General features: G+C 42.0%; 1 protein-coding gene across 4 annotated transcripts in view; it reads right to left on the bottom strand.

Annotated features, from left to right (window-relative positions):
* Nucleotides 1–22,865, bottom strand: part of PRPF38B (pre-mRNA processing factor 38B) — a 79,458-nt gene that overhangs the window by 17,355 nt on the left and 39,238 nt on the right. For all 4 annotated transcript variants that reach the window (XM_078668366.1, XM_078668375.1, XM_078668357.1 and 1 more), the window contains 3 exons: nt 17,956–18,107; nt 17,809–17,869; nt 8,088–8,308 (listed from right to left, as the gene is read on the bottom strand). In XM_078668366.1, the coding sequence (XP_078524492.1) occupies nt 8,088–8,308; nt 17,809–17,869; nt 17,956–18,107 (434 nt within the window). The remainder of the gene's footprint in view (nt 1–8,087; nt 8,309–17,808; nt 17,870–17,955; nt 18,108–22,865) is intronic.

A 22,865-nucleotide genomic window follows, 5' to 3' on the forward strand; every position in this document is an offset into this window, starting at 1 on the left:
TGATTGAGGTACCAGTGTGCCCTCATGCTGCCTAGGATTTTCTAAAATTTTAATTGACAGTTGCTTCTTATGGTTTTTGTCCTGATGATGACCTGCCAAATGACTATGGTCAAAACGCTGTTGAAGCCTTACCTGCAAAAAAATCAGAGGTAGCACTGAGTGTTTTAGGTTTTTGTGATTCCACAAACTTGTCATTGTATATAATCGGTTTCCTTCTTTTACCACCTTTATTAATTATGTTTACACCTAAATTTGTCCTTCTTACTGACTGCTGTGTATTTGTACAAAATAGAATAATATATGAGAATCTTTTTTGATAAATCTTTGAAGGGTACTGAATCATTATTTGTTTGTGGAGTAGTCATCGATCTCACAGACATTAGCAGGGTTGTCAACAGCTTCGTCGACTAGGAGATCAGGGAAATCTTCAGGGTCGACGGTCTAGTCATAGATGCCGTCAATGACTATACGGTTGTTGAGAAGGAGGTGGTGGAGGACAACGTAGTGATTGTAGCTGTCTATGATGCCACGGTATGCATGGTCATCGACACCAATGACTATGTTCTGGTTGACAGTAGGGTGCGAACTGTCAGCAGGTGGCGCAAAGGAAGGCTTTTTGTATGAGTGACTGACCTTAGGAGGTGGAATAGGCGGCTCAGAGGAAGACCTTCTAGCCTATTTTGAGGAGGCAGTATATTCCTTTAGGTCCTTTTTTGAAGAAGTCTTAGATTTGTGAGAAGATTTTGAAGGTCTGCAGGTTTTGGCAGACCCAGGAGTGGTCTTTTTTTTAGGCTCGTCTTGCCTGCTCAGACACACATCAAGAATGGGGTTCTCTCCCTCTCGAAGAGGAATCCTCACCATCCGAGTCCAAAACTGACTTTTCTGGTTTTGAGCTTTTGAGACATACCTTATAGTCCTTGGCAGAAAGAGATGGGTAGAGACAATAATGCAGTCTTGCTGCGGGGCTTCAGAGTAGTCTCTTTTTAACGTAGGTATTGTAGGCTCTGAAGAGACTGTTTCTCCTTGTCAGACATGCTGGTTACATGAAATAAGATTTCTATGGAGGAAAACACTGTGGGTAGAAAGTAAATATCTCCACAGTACCAGAGTACTGGAAACATCTTGAAACTATCCAAGTAGGAAACAACTGAGGAAAGCTCAATGGAGATCCACTAGAACGACATGCAGTAGAAAATCCAAGAGATTAGAGCTTCTCTCTGGAGTGTTCTAGATTGAAAGCAGCCTGATTGGCTGAAGTATAAGTTTGGTCTCTTTTTTAAATAGACTATGATAACTTACAAAACTCACCTCTTACTAGACACAATTACTAGCGACAAACACTCACCTTAGCACCCAGCTTCCTCGATTTCCTGCCTATACAATTTTGGGGTTGCCCAACGCACTCACCTTCCAGCTAAAATCCCAGAAGGGACGACAGATTGGATTCACCTTGGGGGCAGCACTACAGACAGCTTCCTACCAACCATGGTTGTCTCCACTGCCTCCGGTACATTCTGGAGATGGAAAGGTTGACCCAAACTCTCAGTACAGGGCACTTCATATCCTGGTGTCCCTTTATTGCCTTACTATCCTCCGAATTTCGTGAACTCACTTGCCCCAGATATCTTCGCTTTCCCCGTTTAACGGAGGCTCCTGTTAATTTCAGTCAAGAGAGTACTAATTAGAACGACATGCGAGACTACACTATTTACTATATTCGCTAGCACTGTGACACCCATAGTGGCAGGGGGGAGTTTGGTGAATGTTATATTTATACAGATCTGTACTGTGGATGGTGAGCGATAATTCACGATAACACTATATTTTCTATGTTCTGAAAACAGAAATTTGAACCATAAATAGACACCAATAGGCTGCAAAATTAATATATTTGCCATTGTACAAGTATTATATGGTACAGGACATGGCCAAATAGGACGTGCATTGCGAAGCTCCGTCCCTACATGGCGAAATCCTGTAAAATCCAGTGGTGCTACTAAGCACCGACCTCGCCACATTTGTCGGAACGACAGGGGGATCCTGCCTGTGAGGCTGACATATTCAATGCTGGTGCCCCGTCAGGTGCCCTGCTAAAGCGGAACCGAGAGGTGGAGCCACGGCCGCAGCGATGATTCATGAGATCCCAAGATCGGGAGGCCTGAGAGTTCACATGCGGTACGCCAGACCTGCTGAGAGAAGGAGCAGCTGCGGACCTGATGCTCCTGGCACCCGTTTACGTTCATACGATCGGCCCGAGGTGAGGTGAGTCTCCGGGGGACTGAGAAGCCTGGCTCCCAGCAAAGTGGGGAAGTAGGGATCCTGACCACGATGAAAGGGGGGGCATCCGGGAGGCGCATCCTGATGCTGGGGCATACCATGAAGGGCAGTTGCCGCTGTAAATACCCGATCTTGCCACAGGGAGCACATCGTGGAGAGGAGGGCTCCAGGAAGTGAATAATCGGTCAGGCCTCAAGAAGTCTACCCCAAGCGAAGCAGAGAGGTGGCGATCCTGACCCTAGTGTATGGGGGACACCTCGGAGGTGAATTCTGGGAATGAGGGCCAGGTGAACAGTGGAGTACAATGAGTTGCGGCGGCCCTCGAGACTTGACCCTGCGACAAGGCCAGCAGGGGTACTGACTGAGCCTCTGGTGACAATGCCCCAGCCTGGAGGACTGAGATAAGTGGAGTGCCTTTGATCTGAATGCCAAGGGGGCGCTGTTGAAGGGCTGCCAAGAGCGGCTGGCGAAATGTTGGATGGTTGTGCCCGGGGGCTGGGAGATCCTGATATCCCGGCTGTGGTGATGGTGCGGCGCACTGAAGGGTCGCACTGGTGCTGGATTCTGGGGAGGCAGGCAGGCCTGGTTGCAGGCTTTAGGCCAACCACACGCAAGGCAGGATGTGGTAGCGGAATTCTGGAGTGGGGGAGGATTTGCCTTTGAGTGAGGAGACGGCTGGAACCACTCCCAGGCTTCGCACCCAGCCATGGAAGGCGGTGGATACGTGTCAGTTGAAAGGCATGTGGGGCTCGACCTGTGGCTGTCTGTAGACTTAGGAAGACACCTGGAAGTAATTGGTATCTAGGGTGCGCAACGATTGCAATGCCAGAAGAAGTGCAAGGTTGAGTATTGGACAGTGTCTATTTGGGTTTCGATAGTACCTTTTAGGTCCGTTATGGCAGCCATGTCAGTCAGCGAAGGTTCTACCGCCCCCGTTTCTTCCGTCTGGGCTCCTGGAGCCTCTGTATGGGGGATTTGTGACTGCGTACTTGTCCATCTTGTTTGCTTGTATTGTGGATGAGGCCATTGGTTTCACCATTTCCCTTTGAGTACGCGGCCGTTGAGAGTCCAGGGACACTACTTTGGTGTGTTCAATTCCCCCCGTAAATATTATCAGCAGCTCTGTGCCTCTCTCATTCGTCTTGTAGGTCCAGGTGCCCCACCCGGCCTGATTGTACTATCTAGGCGTCTGGCCGGTCAGCTCTTTTTTCCTCCTGTTTTGAATGTCCGCCTGAAGCACGTCTAGCTGACTGCCTTTCTAACCTGGCCACCATTTGGTACAGTAACTCCCTCTATGCTTTTTCAGCTAGGTCTGGCTCCGTGTCTCTTAAAGTGGTCTTAAGAGTGTCAGGTTCCCAGTCTGTCGGGTGTACTGAGTGTTCTGTGCGGAGCCTCACCTTCTCTTCCCATGGGAACTTCTAATCTGAATGAGCCACTAATACTGCCACACCGATTGTTTTCCTCAGTCTTGATCAAGCAGCCTTCTGCGCGTAGGGTCTGGAGCCAGCCTGCCACCCGTCTCGGGCCTTGCAGCAGCCTCTCTCTGCCACCCGGAGACCCGGGGCCTCAAGCAGCCGCGGCGTCACCCACTGGTCCGTGGAGACTCAGCAGCTGCAAAATGCCCAGCTGCTTTTTCCTTGTGCGGGAGGTGGGAGTCTCTCACCAGTCTTGTTGCTCTGATGTAGCCCTCTGATATTAGTGTGCGGCTTTCTCCGCTTCCAGGCCCCTTGCTTCCCCGGCTTCACACGTTTGTTGCCAGATTTCACGATGTTCTGGCAAGTTTGATTACTCGTCGGGGTGCGGTGTTCACTGCTAAGTTTCTCACTCCCATGCAAGTCCGGATTCATAGACGGATGTAGGGCTATCGCGCTATTTAGCCCGGAGCTCCGATAGTGTGCGGTCATTACAGGCGACTCCAAGCCAGGTCACGCACTCAAAATGAAATCCACTACGTCACTGGGCAGATCACCTCCGCTCAATCTCTATGCACGAAGATGAAGGTTGTGGATGGTTGGGTTCAGAACCGTGCAGTTGATGGGAGAGCAGGTCCCCCCCCCCCCGAAGAGGTAGACTGAGCAGAGGTAGACAACCAGATTCAGCCAGAACACAAGACCCTTCTGGCCAAGTACAGCATTATTAGTCCTTTATCTCCTGACTTTGGCAGAGGCAGTAATAAATAAGAATGTCCCTTAAATTCCCACAAGGTGGTTGTGTGGTCATTCAGGAATTGCGCAAGAATGCCCTTCATAGAAGATAGGAATGCCATCAGAGCCAACTGGATGACAGTTCCAGAAAAATGTACAGGTTTGCTACGTTTCCTTAGATGCCGAATGAGCTACAGCCAAAAGTCCACAGCTACATACTTAGCACAAAAGTTTGAGTGTAAAATGGGATGTATCCATGTTGCATTTTGGGCTGTTGCAGACACGAGGCATACCAGAAGACACGTAGGAGCATAGATTTGTTTACATTTGTTATTACCAACTGGATTTCACTGTATTTGTGCCTTCCAAAGTTAAGCCAGTGTGTAAGAAAGAAGACATTTTAAAAAAACGTATACGGATGGGTACTGACAAATTCAGAGATGTACAAATAATCAAGCTCCTAAACTCCATATATTGTGCTCACTTCAGAAATACATAGTTTTTGTCTACACGCATTCTTCACTCTGCATATTTCACCATATGAATTTGTCTATGCTCGGAGCACAATGAAAAAGCATTGTACAGTGCAGCTCAGTTGTTGGCTCTGGGTACCGTCTGTTCTTGGAAAACTTACAAACCCTGTACATCACTGCAACCAGTAGGGCTTAATGGATGTAATGGTATATTGCTTTTATAAATCGCCCATTGTGAAAAAAGTTACCATGAAAAAATTGTCCCAAATGATCCCTTGCCAAATGTAAACTTTTGTCCACTTTTCAGGATCACCCACGAGTTTCACACTGGTTTTCACCACAAACAAATGGGCTAACTCTTAAAAAAAAATGGCAAAACCGTGGTAAAAAACAAATATATATATATATATATATATATATATATATATATATATATATGTTTTTTTTATTTCAGCTCTGCATGCTCATAAAAGCTGGGAAGATGGTGACTATAGCATGCAACATTTTGTTGAAGCCTTTCTAAAAGAAGGGGGAAAAACACTTGTCCAGATCATTCCCGCCTACCTCCCCCTGCCCAAAAAAAAAACCTGAACTCCAGATATATTTTGTCTATTTTCTCAGTCCCCTCTTAGAGAATCCACAAACCCTGGGTACTTTTAGAATCCCCAGAGGTTGGAAAAAAGGATAGGGGGTTGAGACAGCAGCTACAGGGTTAATAAATAATTGAGAGCACAAAGCTTTCATGACTGGATTTATCAGAAACAGATGAAATGGCATTTCAAGAGTGAGCACATGTCCCAATATATTAAATAGTCTTTAATGGTGAAGAATTTCCCCACTATCATCTTACATTTTAATAATTATGTTGTATAGCTTTCCAATATGACTGCCAGATTGTCAAATTCAACACTGCCAAAAAATGGAATGGGATGGTAATATTGAAGTTGTTAAACTGAAGGAATTCGGTTTCACTGGAATGCTTGAGGTGGCAATTGTGGCATGTCTTTAGGGAAACCTCACATTTTAGGATAGCACTACTGTTACCTTAAGGCAGAGGTCTTCAATCTGTGGGGTGCGACCCCCAGGGGCCATGGAGTCCTGAAAAGGGTGTTGCGCATCCCCAGCTTTAATTGTCCCTAGCAAACCAAACGTTTTCTTTCCTTTTGGAAAAAGACAGTGGGAAGGCAGATTTAGATCGTGATCAGCTGTTTGCCTGAATGAAATGTAAATGTGCACTGGGTAAAGGATACTTGGGAGCGGTTCTGGCTTTAATTGATCAAATCACTTCAAGCTTTGTCATGCAAAGTTTTTTTTTGAGTGGTAGTGCAAAGATTCAACAACTTGGCTAGGAAGGGCTTGCTTTTAATTTTACCTGCATTTACACAGCCCTTAGTACCCCCTAAAGATGTGTTAAAGAAACAATTATGAAAAACAAATTGCATTACATACGCTCTGGTATCACTAAAATCTATATTTCGGAAGGACCATTTTATCATAAAACTATTTGCACGTTTTGCAGCATTCTATCTTCCACTGTGTGTAATGCAAGTAAAAAATATTGACTTACATATTCACAGTGCCTTCCGTCACACGCTGTGACCTTGTAGCACTAAAAATACGCATCAGTATCTCCAATGCACTAATCAAGATTTAATTACAGGGCTCTCTGTTTAGACACAGAACTCTGCAGTGCATCAACTAATATAGGTTTCGTAATGTACTACAGTGCATTTCCCACTAAACTTTTTACATTTATTTATAATTTACGCTGCCCATTATTTAACATGTAGCTACCTGATGGTGAAAGACAAACAAAAGCTACAGAATATTTTGGGGCTTATTTATGAGATGCTCGCATCGCCAGAGCATCACTTTTTTTGACGCTCCAGTGATGCAAGCGTCTCAACCATACCTACGAGGCAGTGCAAAGTCACCCTGCATGACTTTGCATGGCCTCATACATACGGAGTAAGACATAGCAGCACAAGTCACTGAGTTCCCTTGCTTTGCATCAAGGAGATGTTCCATGGCCTTTGCGTGGGGTTCCCACGCAACACCCGTGGATTTCTATGCTGCCCCATATTTACAAAATCAAGCTCCAAAAACGGACGCCTCCCCAGCAGAGGCATAACGAGGAGAAATGTTTTAAATTCTCCTTGTTTTTTCCTGTTTCCACGAGTGCTGCATTTTACAGCTCACATAGAAAGAGGAAAACGACTCTCTGGATTGTTTTTGTGAAGGAAGGTGCCTCTTTCTGTACAAAAACAATCCTGCCTATATGGGTGCTAGGCAGCAATTTGTGCTCCACCGCAAGTGAAAAGGACAGTAATGAACCGTATTTCATAAATGAGGTGCATTCCTGCCCTTTCACATTCGAGTAGGGCAGCGCTGCAAGAAGACTTGTGGCGCTGCCCTAAGCAAATTCCTCATAAATGAGGCCCTTTGTTTTTAGCTGCACCTTTGACTACACCTCCACGATCACTGACCTTTGGTTTGCTAAAACACAGTTTAATATTAATTCCCCACCATAAAAATTATTTGCTGTAGGAATTGGGGGCGTTTTTGGTTGTCTATGAGGAGTACCAGGTTCTAGAAATGTTTGTAAGAAGGGGGTCCTTACGCCTAAAAGAGCTTGACAAGTGGGTCTCTGCATCAAAATGTTTGAAGACCTCTGCTTTAAGGTTAGATATTTTCCCAGTTTCTAAATCCCTCGCACAAAGCTTCAATGCAAGCCACAACTCAATTCTTTAGTAAAAATGTTTTGTATCTTCAATAGAGGTGAAGTCACTGTAGTTGGATATTTTAACAGGCTAAAGACTGGCCAAATTAAGGATAGCACAATTATTGTGAACAATAAAAAGTTGCCAAATTAAGTAACATTAGATGAGTGCATATCACGTGTACACAGACTGCATTCCTTTATATTATCTATCACCATTTAAGTGGGTACATTTATAAGGTCTAAAATTATTTTGGTGAGAGAAGGCAGGCTTGTGCACAATACAGAAATAAAACATTTATTTTTTGGTATCAAACTATGGTCTTTGACCTGCTGCTCATTTCCAAAGAGGATTATAATTGAAAAGAAATAGTTCTACGTTTTTTTCCTATTTGGACTTGGAGTGGGAATCACACCCTGGCCATTACAGAGTACATCATCAAACACAATCAGAAAGGATATAAATTGTATAACCTTGAACGTCTTCGTTCTGTATGTCGCTCAGTTTCTTCTGCTTCTTCTTTGCCCTCCTTGATTTGTCTAGGTTTTGTTTTTATAAGCTGGTCAATCTGTTTTTGAACAGGTACAGGGATTCTTGGGAACAAGGTGGAAAACCACTCAAGTTTTGTGAGAAAAGAGCGAAGCATTACCCCAATAGTCATAATACAGCCTCCACCAGCCTTCACATCTAGGTCCTGCAAAAAAAAAAAAAAAAAAAAAAAAATCCACATCATTAAGAAAATGAGCACCTTCAGCATTCACTGCAAATCAATATTCTTTTTATTTTACCAGTTACAGAATTACTGAAATGTATTAAACTACGACATCTTTAACCAAGTAATGCTCTCTTTAGGATTCATTTGCATTCGTAATACAAGTTACATAGAGGGCAGGAGAGAGTAGGTTTGCAGGACCCACAAATCTACTGATATCTGCGTTGCAGGAGCAGTTTTATTTTGAAGCGAAAAGTCATAATTTTGTTTTTGAATAGACCTACACAGAGAGACATCGGTGACTCATTTAACTGATGGACTTTTTAATGTCCTGCCTTGTAATCGTACGAAATTGTTTGTGAAAAGAGTTCTTAGTGCAATAACTGAAAGCAATAGCAAACTAACTGCCATGAAGCAGCGAGGTTTCCAATTTAGGTTGTGTATGAAATAAATAAATGACAAATATTGGTACTGCATAATCCACGATGACCATTGTCTCTGAAAAGTGTCATTACCGCATGAAGGCCTTCTGGATATGCCCTCTTGCAGATCAGGACATGTTAGTCAGCTATTGTCAGTCCAAAACCTACAGTGCAAGCACACAAGGAAAGTGAGATTCATTGTTATCTATACATAAACAAAGAATTCTTCTGCTTGCACTCACACACATTAAGTGTTCAGTTTTATTTTGAAAAATATTTGAAGCTCAACAGATCCATGGAAAAAGTATGCTTGTTCAAGTGCTAAGAGATGAATAATTCTACTACATAGCATGCACTGATCCATACTTCCATCTCCTTTTTAAATTTAAACAAGCAATTGCAACCTTTGCACAATGTGCCCGTTAGTCACCACTCACTTTCGGCATCTAATTGTACATTTCCTACCAATCAAATATGGTAAGAGCTTGGTGCGATAACTTTACTTTCTAGTAGTCTTGTTTATATACCAAATTAACATAATAAAATGCAGTATACTCTACAAATTCTTTAAAAAAAAATCTGGTTATCTGGAGTAGAGTCCTTTAATGACAGGGTAAAAAAGAAAGAGGACTGATGTATCAAGTTACACTTTGACCAAACTGCAATTTTCAGGAACTATTGTGAGGTCTGTCCACACATCACTTGTAGAAATCATTATTTATCTCAGTCGTTCAGAGTGTCACTTTAATAGCATCAGTATATAGTGGGAGCCTCTGATCGAAACGATCACTTGTAACATTTTCACCTGACATGATCTCGACCAAAGGTACTCATTCTTTCCATCCACTGAACATTTTACATTTTATTTTGGAGTAATGCTAGGGTAGTGCAGTGCTACAGGAAAAGGCGGGCTTAAGTAAGAGTGACTCTCTAAACAATATGAATGTTATACAATACCTGGTACAGGAACACATCTTCTCAGTATTTATTAGTTCATGGTCAATATGAAGGACAAGCACTAAAATAGTGCTATGTTGGAGGGCAAGAGTATTAATCACCAAATGAAATGTTTCAAAGAGTCATTTGAAGCTATAGTTTGTCGAAAGATCAATGAAAATCACTACAACTTATGTAACAAGCATTTACAATGCAATAGGTCTCGCAATTACATTATTTTGAGCTATTGGCATTGTAAATGTTATTGTTTTTTTTCCCTTCATGAAGTATTAATCACATAGTGCAATACAAAATGGCAATAGCTCACTTTGTTGTAATTGTGAAATCTATTGCATTGCGTTTGTACTAGTGTGAGTTTGGTATTGTAAATGGTACTGGCTTTTATTAATGTGATTTTTTTAATCACATTAATCTACTGCATTAAAATGGTAATACCCACTCATTTTGGAATAAGGACTCTGAGTGGATATTACATATATTGTTACTATGACTGCAGTTAAAGTGTGAGATCACCATCACTGCAGATATAGGTGTGATATTACTATCGCAGGTTTAACCACATATCAATGATACAAGAGCACTGCAGTGAGTGGCAACTTAGACGAATACGAAAAAACTGAGAAAGCGAACTCCATCCTGGCAAACCACCACGGTTCATCAGCTCGAAAAGCTCACGCAGCAGCATGCTGGCTAACACTTCATGGAGAAAAAAAACAAGCCTCGATCTCTTGTCTTTATGGGGCCATGTGTTTATACAAAAAAGAAGGTGGGTGGGCGGTGCACAACACAGTAGGTTGAAAATTCAAATATGATGTTTGAGGCGCGGATGGGTGCACTCCAGGGCGACGGTGCCGCTAGGCGTCGGAGAGTATAAGGCTAGTGAGTGTATGCAAGGACTTGCAGATACATCCCCTGTGTGAGGCACTCCTTAATTGTTCATCGAAATGATTGCAAAGTTCAATGATACAATGTAGATTTATTTGTTCATATTATTTCATAGAATGCAGATTTCCAATGATATTATACTCATATCACTATAAATCAGTTGACAATACAGCTTATGCATGTACTCCAAAGCATTTCGGGCTGCACGCCCTTTTTCAAGGAGAGCTAAAAAAGAAGGAGATAAGCCCATGTCAGGGGAAGGAATAAAAATGTGCATGAAAATTAATGGTAACGGATGGTGTTAGGGGTGTGGATTAATGGGGTGGTGAAAATTAATGGTAACAGATGGTGTTAGGGGTGTGGATTAATGGGGTGGTACGGTCGTGTCCCAAGGTTAAAAACGGATAGGAGCGGCGGAGGCGCCCGTGATTACTGGTGGAGTAAATGATACGACGTGCGGAATCAGGGAAAGGGGTGGGTGGAATAAGTACAGACAGAATAATCGTGCTCGGTGATAGTGAAAGTAATGGGTCGGTCGGGTGAAAAAAGATTTTGTGAACGCGGTTCACTCACATGAATCGGCATGCGGGCGCGGTACTTACTTCATGACAGAAAGCCGTGTCGTAGTCTGATGTGCTCGTCCGAATGGATAGATTAGTGAGCCCCGTAGGGGAAGTGTGTTAATTACGGAAGTGCAGATCAGAGAAATAAAAAAAGGACTGTGTGCTAGATGTGCGCGGGGGCCATCTTGGAGTGGGTTAAAAGAACTGAGGTGTGAGAAAAGAATAGTGAATTCGGAAAAAGGATGAAAGTAAGAAATGAAAAGGTAAAAGAAAATAAAGCTAAAGAAGGTAAATACAGGTGAAGATAAAAATGAAAATAAAATTGAAAATACAAGTGAAAATAAAGATAAAAATAAAGATGAAAATGGAAATGAAAATAAAGAGCAATGTAGTTATTAGTGACACTTTAAAGATAACAACTGTATTCAACGCGATCATTCAATCCATGTGGTTTTAGTGTCTGTAGGCGGTATATCCATTCCAGTTCTTTTTTGAGGAGGAATTTGCGATTGTCTGTGCCTTCAGTGCGAACAATGGTTTCCGGTACTGTAAATTGAAGTTGTGCTATGGTGTGGCGAAATTCTACAAAGTGCATGGCAACATTGGATTTCTCTTGTTTGGTGCGGATGTTAGATTTATGTTCGTTGATACGAACTTTAATTTTCCTTTCAGTCTTGCCGACATACATTTTCCCGCATGGGCATTTCAAAGCGTAGATGAGGTTCATGGAGTCACATGTGGCGTTGACTTGTAATTTGATGGCATGGCCTCTCATTGGATGTTTAATCTGATTTCCTCTGATGATGCAATTACAGTTATTGCAGTTTAGGCATGGTTGGGTTCCTTTGTAGTTCTGATTGGTAGGTGTTTGAACGGAGAGGATTTCTTTAATGTTCTTTCCTCGGGTATGGGCAAACAGTGGAGGTGTGTCAAAAATACCCCGGAAATCGGGTTCTAGTTGTAGAATGGGCCAGTGGGTGAGGATAATTTTCTTAAACTTACTGCTGGCTGTGGAAAATTTGGATACAAGAACCGTGCGTTCCTGTGGTGATTTGTTGCTCTTGGAGAGACTTTGTTGTCGGGTGATGTTGGCTACTCGTGTCTGAGCTTCATTCAAGACATTTTCAGGATAGCCTCTGTCAAGGAACCTTTGATGCATTTCCATAATGCGGGAGTGATAGGTATGCTCATCTGATACAATTCTTTTCACGCGAAGCATTTGCGAGTAGGGCAAATGTTTTTTGAGTGATCCCTGGTGGAAGCTGTTAAAATGTAGGGTGTTGTTGCGATCAGTGCTTTTGCGGTGTAGGTCGGTGGAGATACCGTTTTGGGTAATTTTGATCAAGACGTCAAGAAAAGAAATTTCTTTGTTGCTTATTTGCCATGTGAGACTGATCCGTTCATCTTTGGAGTTGAGTTCTGTGAGAGCGTTGTTGAGTGATTCTTGTGAGTCAGTCCACATGATAAATAGATCGTCGATGTATCTCACATATAGTTTTATTTTACCCTGGAAGTTGTGGTTGGAGTATATGTGAGTTTTTTCGAAGTTCTCCATGTAGATGTTGGCGTATGTAGGAGCCGCACAGTTTCCCATCGCCATTCCGGATAGTTGTAAGTACCATTTGTCATGTTCTTGGAAGTAGCTGTGATATAGCGTGTATACCATAAGTTCCATGATGAAGGTTTGCATTGGTGGGTCAATATCGCTCTCAAGGAGAGCACGTTCGACAGCTTCAATACCTCCCTGGTGAGGTATAGAGGTGTACAGCGAGTTGACATCAGCTGTACATAATATCAGTGGTTCGTTGGTGTCCATTTGGATATGAGCCAGTTTGTTGAGGAATTCTGTGGTGTCTTTTATGTAGCTCATGGATTGGATTACCAAGGGTTGGAGGTATTTGTCTATGAATTTACCCGTAGGTTCATGTATTGATCCTTTAGTGGACACGATGGGTCGAAAAGGTGGATCGAGAAGATTTTTGTGTATCTTGGGGCTCATTTGGATTCTAGGGCTCCTGGGGTTTTCTTTGAGTAGGTAGTTTTTAGTGCGTTCCTCAATGATGCCCACTGAGTGTGCTTTGGTGACTAGGTTTTGTAAGGTGCTTTGGAACTCCTTCGTGGGGTTGTTGTCAAGTTGCATATAGATGTTGGGATCTTGTATATGCTCGTTGAGGCGTTGGGTGTACATGGTACTATTCAGGATCACAAGGGCGCCTCCTTTGTCAGCTTTTACACACTTAATGTGGGGATTGTTGGCCAATGTTTTGAGGGTGTCTCGATCTTTTTGTGTCATGTTCCGATGTTTGCTCGAGTCTTTTAAATTGAGTTTAGATAGGTCGTTACGTACAAGGTTTTCGAAAAGATCAATGCATTTATGACTAGTGGGAGCCTGGTAGGTGCTGGCTGGTCGTAGGCCCTTTAGTTGGTCACTTTTGGTGTTGGTGTTTGGCGGTAAAACGTTATCGAAAAAATGTCTTAATCTGAGTTTTCTGGTAAGTTTGAAAGTACTCACTTCAAATCCGAAAATACCGAAGAGACACGCTTGACTACAAGCTAGATGAAGTGTACACTTGGGCCGATGTGTACGCCCAACGCCGACGCAACAGACCTTACAACACACAAACCGACACTTCATCCTCAGGAAGCGACACGTCTCATCGTCCATTACCAAAAACAACCACTACAACTTCCTCCAACCTTACACCTACTAGTGATCAAGCATCTTCATCTACACCCAGCCAAGACCAAGCATCTAATGTTCATTTTTTAGGATCAGGCCCAGACATAACCGAAGACTCCGGAGGAGCAAGAAGAATAAACCAGGAAACAAGTCCTCCACAAACACGGAGCACTGCTACCAGGAAGGATCCCAAACCCAAAAAACCAACTTAGTCATCAATATCTCCGATACCAACATCTCAAAACACCAATTAAAGCTCCTCGAGAAAGGCACATCGTTCGTTCCCGTGACCAAAACTAACCTCTTGGAACTTGAAGTGAGTACTTTCAAACTTACCAGAAAACTCAGATTAAGACATTTTTTCGATAACGTTTTACCGCCAAACACCAACACCAAAAGTGACCAACTAAAGGGCCTACGACCAGCCAGCACCTACCAGGCTCCCACTAGTCATAAATGCATTGATCTTTTCGAAAACCTTGTACGTAACGACCTATCTAAACTCAATTTAAAAGACTCGAGCAAACATCGGAACATGACACAAAAAGATCGAGACACCCTCAAAACATTGGCCAACAATCCCCACATTAAGTGTGTAAAAGCTGACAAAGGAGGCGCCCTTGTGATCCTGAATAGTACCATGTACACCCAATGCCTCAACGAGCATATACAAGATCCCAACATCTATATGCAACTTGACAACAACCCCACGAAGGAGTTCCAAAGCACCTTACAAAACCTAGTCACCAAAGCACACTCAGTGGGCATCATTAAGGAACGCACTAAAAACTACCTACTCAAAGAAAACCCCAGGAGCCCTAGAATCCAAATGAGCCCCAAGATACACAAAAATCTTCTCGATCCACCTTTTCGACCCATCGTGTCCACTAAAGGATCAATACATGAACCTACGGGTAAATTCATAGACAAATACCTCCAACCCTTGGTAATCCAATCCATGAGCTACATAAAAGACACCACAGAATTCCTCAACAAACTGGCTCATATCCAAATGGACACCAACGAACCACTGATATTATGTACAGCTGATGTCAACTCGCTGTACACCTCTATACCTCACCAGGGAGGTATTGAAGCTGTCGAACGTGCTCTCCTTGAGAGCGATATTGACCCACCAATGCAAACCTTCATCATGGAACTTATGGTATACACGCTATATCACAGCTACTTCCAAGAACATGACAAATGGTACTTACAACTATCCGGAATGGCGATGGGAAACTGTGCGGCTCCTACATACGCCAACATCTACATGGAGAACTTCGAAAAAACTCACATATACTCCAACCACAACTTCCAGGGTAAAATAAAACTATATGTGAGATACATCGACGATCTATTTATCATGTGGACTGACTCACAAGAATCACTCAACAACGCTCTCACAGAACTCAATTCCAAAGATGAACGGATCAGTCTCACATGGCAAATAAGCAACAAAGAAATTTCTTTTCTTGACGTCTTGATCAAAATCACCCAAAACGGTATCTCCACCGACCTACACCGCAAAAGCACTGATCGCAACAACACCCTACATTTTAACAGCTTCCACCAGGGATCACTCAAAAAACATTTGCCCTACTCGCAAATGCTTCGCGTGAAAAGAATTGTATCAGATGAGCATACCTATCACTCCCGCATTATGGAAATGCATCAAAGGTTCCTTGACAGAGGCTATCCTGAAAATGTCTTGAATGAAGCTCAGACACGAGTAGCCAACATCACCCGACAACAAAGTCTCTCCAAGAGCAACAAATCACCACAGGAACGCACGGTTCTTGTATCCAAATTTTCCACAGCCAGCAGTAAGTTTAAGAAAATTATCCTCACCCACTGGCCCATTCTACAACTAGAACCCGATTTCCGGGGCATTTTTGACACACCTCCACTGTTTGCCCATACCCGAGGAAAGAACAATAAAGAAATCCTCTCCGTTCAAACACCTACCAATCAGAACTACAAAGGAACCCAACCATGCCTAAACTGCAATAAATGTAATTGCATCATCAGAGGAAATCAGATTAAACATCCAATGAGAGGCCATGCCATCAAATTACAAGTCAACGCCACATGTGACTCCATGAACCTCATCTACGCTTTGAAATGCCCATACGGGAAAATGTATGTCGGCAAGACTGAAAGGAAAATTAAAGTTCGTATCAACGAACATAAATCTAACATCCGCACCAAACAAGAGAAATCCAATGTTGCCATGCACTTTGTAGAATTTCGCCACACCATAGCACAACTTCAAATTACAGTACCGGAAACCATTGTTCGCACTGAAGGCACAGACAATCGCAAATTCCTCCTCAAAAAAGAACTGGAATGGATATACCGCCTACAGACACTAAAACCACATGGATTGAATGATCGCGTTGAATACAGTTGTTATCTTTAAAGTGTCACTAATAACTACATTGCTCTTTATTTTCATTTCCATTTTCATCTTTATTTTTATCTTTATTTTCACTTGTATTTTCAATTTAATTTTTATTTCCATTTTTATCTTCACCTGTATTTACCTTCTTTAGCTTTATTTTCTTTTACCTTTTCATTTACCTTTTCATTTCTTACTTTCATCCTTTTTCCGAATTAACTATTCTTTTCTCACACCTCAGTTCTTTTAACCCACTCCAAGATGGCCCCCGCGCACATCTAGCACACAGTCAGTTTTTTATTTCTCTGATCTGCACTTCCGTGATTAACACACTTCCCCTATGGGGCTCACTAATCAACTCTATCCATTCGGACGAGCACATCAGACTACGACACGGCTTTCTGTCATGAAGTAAGTACCGCGCCCGCATGCCGATTCATGTGAGTGAACCGCGTTCACAAAATCTTTTTTCACCCGACCGACTCATTACTTTCACTATCACCGAGCACGATTATTCGGTCTGTACTTATTCCACCCACCCCTTTCCCTGATTCCGCACGTCGTATCATTTACTCCACCAGTAATCACGGGCGCCTCCGCCGCTCCTATCCGTTTTTAACCTTGGGACACGACCGTACCACCCCATTAATCCACACCCCTAACACCATCCGTTACCATTATTTTTCACCACCCCATTAATCCACACCCCTAACACCATCCGTTACCATTAATTTTCATGCACATTTTTATTCCTTCCCCTGACATGGGCTTATCTCTTCTTTTTTAGCTCTCCTTGATAAAGGGCGTGCAGCCCGAAATGCATTGGAGTACATGCATAAGCTGTATTGTCAAATGATTTATAGTGATATGAGTATAATATCATTGGAAATCTGCATTCTATGAAATAATATGAACAAATAAATCTACATTGTATCATTGAACTTTGCAATCATTTCGATGAACAATTAAGGAGTGCCTCACACAGGGGATGTATCTGCAAGTCCTTGCATACACTCACTAGCCATGTGTTTATACACATGGCCCCATAAAGATAAGAAACCGTTCACAGCAGAAGGAAAACAAGCATGCCCGTCCAAGTGGGCCGTCTGAAAAAGCAAAAGTACACAACACAAAAAGCTCTTTTCCAATGGCTAGCCACCGTTTAGCATAAACGGTAACGGCAGCCAATGGAAAAGAGGGGCGGGGTTTAAAGCCCTTTACCAAAACTCTTCAAAATCATTAAATCTCGCCGAGCGAGCTTCGCATGTGCGCAGCAACGCTAGCCGAGACCTAAAAAGTGCCCTTTAATTGTTTCGCTTTGTTAATGTTTTTTGGCAGTACACACTTTTAAGTGAATGTGACAAACTGTGGAACACTAATAACCCTTAAACTACCTCTTACTTGTTTTCCTGACTAGTGGTCTTAATCGCAAAATGGTTTAATGCATGGAATATCACATTTTAGAAATATTCTAACACTTGATTGAACTGCAAACAGTTCAAAGCAAAATATTCGGTTGACAGAAGAAAATTAATAAATTGAAAAAGAAAGAAATATTACCCTCTTGGACATACCTCTTCATCATCAAGGAAGTCTACATACCAATCCCATAAATCTGTAGGTGGCTGTGTATACCTAGGATGCAAAAAGGTAAAATTATTTAAATTTAGAAAACCTACTTTCAGACTACCAAACCAAAACATAAATGATTCACTACTAACCGTATATACATAAATCCTAGAGCTCTAATATAGGGAGAATCGGTATGCGTGATAAGGCCCATCACTTGCTTGCGTGTGAGTTTTAAAGTGAAAAGCTTGTATAACAGGCAAAAAGCAGTTGAGACAATCCCTCCAGTTCCGACACCACGCACCTAAAAAAAATAAAAATTATTTCAAAATGAAAAGTTTCTTAAATTAAGTGTTATCTATACTTAAATGCAATACCGGCAGCGCCTACGATTGTGACTTTAGATTGGCGTATCAAAAGTGAAAGAAATTATTCTGTCTGACAAATAGTTTAACATCAAACAGGAATCGCCACAGTACCTATACATGCTAATCTTAGGATCACAATATACATTCTTGTACCATGTTTGCACTGTGCCATTTAAACTTCTTTGACCCTTCAAAAGCCTATGTACGTCTTCTGTGGTACTCGAATTAAGATACCATGTAAGAATGTTGCAGCCACTCTACAGGAATTCAGTGGTTGAAATGTTGGTAGTATTCACCAGACCAAATAAAGTCATTAACACATCCATGTCTTTAACTATGAAATGCCAGCATTTAAGATGCAAAGGACCACAAAAACCTACAATCAGTTGTACATGTGGAATTTTGAGTTGATAATTATTACATAGTACAGGTGCTCACCAAACCTGAAAGGGAATGGAGTACCTACTCTATAACAAAAAACAGGAATTACTTGCAGAGGGGGTTCTTCCAGGTTCAGAACACTCATGTATGTTGCACGCAAATTATCAGTGGCACTTGACCATAAAAACACAATCAGTTTGTTGTGTGCTCATCCCCAACACACGTACATTCATGCATGTTGGTCTGTTAAAACAGTTCTATTATTGATAAGCCAAAGACTGTGACCTGCATGTCATGGACATGCAGGCTAATCACCGGCAAGCATATGTTCTTGGACCTACTACATTTAAACAACTACATTTTTCCTAGAATTTATTTTCCCTAAACCCGTACCAGAAGGTGACCCACTAGATAATTAAATCTTAAAAGCAAAGGAATCTGTAGCAATTGAAGGTTTATAGTGCAAAGGGGACAAAGTCTGATGGTTTTGTTTTTTTATATTTACCAAACTTTTTCACTCCTCATTTTTAAGTTGTCATTTTTTGTTACAGGAATTTAGTCTACCTACCCCAAAGCAAAAAGCATGTATTAGTATAATTCTCAAACCTCAAAGAACCTACATAAAATGAAATCTTTTGTCCTATGTTTCTACTGAAGGTAGATGCTAAAAAAGGTTAACCAAATTATTGCTATAACTCATTCATCCACATAAAATGGGCATTACGAAAGGGAGGCATGTTAGTGATAATATAACTTCTAGTTAACAGTACTGTTATTCTTTGAGAATGTAAAGCACATTACATTTTGGTGACTTTTACATACAAAAAATGTTTTGTCCCGTAGAATAATGAAATGTTGGGGCCCAGGTAGTTAGGCAGAATGTTCATCGTTAGAGGCACCTGGCAAGGTACCCTATATTTCACTTTTATAGAGTCTTCGTACCATTAGCATACACCAGGATTCCGTAATACAACAGCAACTCATATTTATGTTAATAAAGAATGTAATTTTTTAAAATCTGCAGATGATGTTATCCACCAACATACTCAAACATGTTACCCTATAAGATTAGAAAATTTTAAAATCAAATTGTCTAGGGAAGGGATATTTAGGCACTCTTTTACAGTCTACCATAAAGCAATTTCAAAAGTTTGTATTTTCGGAGCTGGAAGGAGTATTCACTACTTACGGCTTTGGGAGTGCCCCACAATGACCAGGCTATTTTAAATGCTGTTTTGTGCTAGTGGCGCCACGATGGCAGGGGCAACACCAACAATCAAGTCTTAAGAAGTGGCTACAGGGAGCTCAGCAGCACCCAAGGAAAAAATAGCACAAACCTAAATAACTAACATATTTTTGGGCATATGGGAACTAACATGTAGGAGAGTTTTTTCTTAATTACAAAGCTCTCTGAGCCAAGATTTTGATCTCGTGCTCTGGAGTGCGGGGACTTCTCGTGGTTGGTCCTGTGACTACATGCTATAGCCTGAGGGATCTAAAACAAAGACTGACACGTTTAAGGTTAATTTGAATAAAAATGCTTTACTGGCGAAGTCTAAAGCTTTTATGAGTGCCTTAGAGTATGGTTCTTGATCCGACTGGTTTTAATGTTTAACTAACAAGTGATTATTGCTCCCTTAAGGTGGCAACTCATTTACAAAGGGCTTGCCTTACATATTGACAGTGATCAACTGGACCCGTCATATTCTGGTGATAAGGGTGCACACCGGATATATATTTGTAATTGAAAGAATAGTATTTATTAGTGTCTGTGTGATAAATTTACTTTTCTTTTTAAAAAGCACTTAATGGACAATTTATTTCATGTTGATGTATGGCAACAAATGGGGACTGCGAGCCCACATCACCTCCCCTCTTCCCTAAGAAGGCCTTTGTCTACCCTGAGAGGCTCAAGTGCTACAATGGGGGACTGTTACGAGAAAAGGGACAATTTTAGTTCTATTACTTGCACAGGAATCTCATCCTGCACAACTAATAATCCAATTTCTTACATGCATATATGAGAGAGACAGGTCGCTTCCTAGATGGGGAGTACAGACCAGTTGTCAGTGGCCCTGTGATAAGAGGTGCAGAGGGGAATATATTCCTTATCTCTCTACAGCTGTATCAAATACACAAACACGTCAAGGGTGTTTGTATCTGGGAACTTCCATGATAGAAGTAGACGATAAAAATAAATATATATAAAATTAGGTCAAGGGTGCTGAGCTTGTAAAGCGTGTATGTTTAAGTTGTCTGCATAGCCCTTGGTCAGCTGTCGGGGGCAGAATGGTGTTGTAAGCAAGCAGTATGCTTACCACCAATAGTCAATTCAATTATGCACTAAGGCATAGATTGCTCCAGGTTTAAACAGTGCATTTAAGAGACTATTTCTCTGCATTAGGCTGTTGTGATAGTGCTCAGAGGATGAAAGTGTACAGAATCGGTGTCACGGACTGTGTGTGGTTGAAAGGGTGTAGGGTAGGGCCTGGGCACAGAAGTAATCGAGTTCCAAATTGGTGACTGAAAGTCACCCTGCTCCAAGTGAGAGGCTGTATTTTCCACTTTACACTGTGTTGCCTTACAGCCCACACCAAACTAACCATACTTGATCTCAGCCTGTTAAGAAATTGCCTGATTAGTTTGAGAAGAATGTTATAACTGTGTAAAGAAACATTAAATCCAGACATGCTTGTGATTGCAATCCTGACATCCAATGTTAAAGGCAGGTGAATCCACCTACTTGCACTTCTAGCCTCTGAGCTAGTTCTTGGCCCAGATAGTGTCAATGTCTCTGTTGATCCAATTTCCAAGATTACAGTTTAATGGGTACTCGAGAGGGGATTTAATAATGCCAGGATCAGAGGGGAGATTACTGATTTGGACCAGTTAAACGTGATACCAGTGAAATATTTAAATCTGATCAACTCTCTGACCATATACAAGGTGTTAGTCGTAAGGTCCCAAATGTATGGAGGGGCATTATCTGCATATAGCGAACCTTCCAGTAGTTCTAGCAGTGGCGGTTAGCAGTCTCCCACGTTGGTTTTGCCAGAGCTAAGCAGCAGAGCACTCCACTGCAATAAGGATATGGGGCAGCACTGTCTGGTGTAGCTGGCAATTGGAAAAGGAGGGAAAAAGTTCTGTTTATCTGGACAAGCGATGTCAGTTGATTGTGCAGCACATTGTTACACACAATAAAGTTCCTAGTGAATCTCTGGTATGGGAACACGTAACTTCCCTACAAAGAATTAAAAGCTTTAGTGGCATCTAATAACACAGCTGCAACCTCAAGCTGGGGGTCAGTCTGATGGAGTAGAGCAAAAATAGTTCTACCGTTATGTAATGTTGATATGGGCTGATATGGCTGGGGGAGGTGTATCATTCTTTTGGCAATTGGCTTTGCCAGGATCTTATTGCCCATATTGATTGTAGAGAACGGTCGATAAGATTTGCAACATGCAGGGGGTTGAGGGGGTGGGGACTAGATTATTAGGCTTTAGGATAGTGATAAAAGCCCCACAAAGTGAGGGATTCCTCAGACAATCAGGAGGTGGGGTGCTAGGATCTGTGCATGTTCCTTATAAATCAATGACAGCAAGGCATTGGTCCCAGGAGTTAAACTACATGGCATAATCTGAATAACTTGTATAATTTCTTTTGATGGGAAGGGCTGATCTAAGTATTGTCTGTATGCGTCATCCAGCCAGCTTAGATCAACAATGTTGAATGGATAGCCTCACAAATTTAATCGGATATGAAACCGTATAGGTCGTAGTAAAAATCTGTAAATGCTAGTGTACTGCCTTCTGTGTGTCAGTTCTGAATCATTATGCAGTGTAATCTTTGTAATGTGCGAGCTGACCAATGGCTAGACTAGCAGGTGTGCTAGTATTTTTCCATATCTGTTCCCATGTCAAACATTTTGGTTTAGACTCCCTTCCCGGTTTGCTGCCTCCTTGTTCTCCAAGCATGACATTTATTTTCGACTGTAGCAGAATATTGCCAGTTACATAATAGTCCAATTGCAGGGCATGGAAGTCTCCCTCAGGTTTACTAAGCTGCTCACTAAGTACTTCCAGCATCACAAACTATTTCATCATGCAAGTACTACGTATTACATCTTAAATGCTTCCCAGCTTCCCAGTCCATGTGTCGAATTCCCTCCGTCGTTTTCTCTCTGTTCCCCTCTATCGGCCTCCTTCCTTCTCACTATATTACCTTTCATATTGTACATTCTCTCCATCGGCTCCTGTCTGTTCCCATCCCTCTCCACCTTCTCTCAACACGTCTTTCGGTTTGTCTTGCCCCCA

Source organism: Lissotriton helveticus, chromosome 1_2 (genome assembly GCF_964261635.1).
Source record: "Lissotriton helveticus chromosome 1_2, aLisHel1.1, whole genome shotgun sequence".
In the NCBI taxonomy this organism is placed as follows: Eukaryota; Metazoa; Chordata; class Amphibia; order Caudata; family Salamandridae; genus Lissotriton; species Lissotriton helveticus.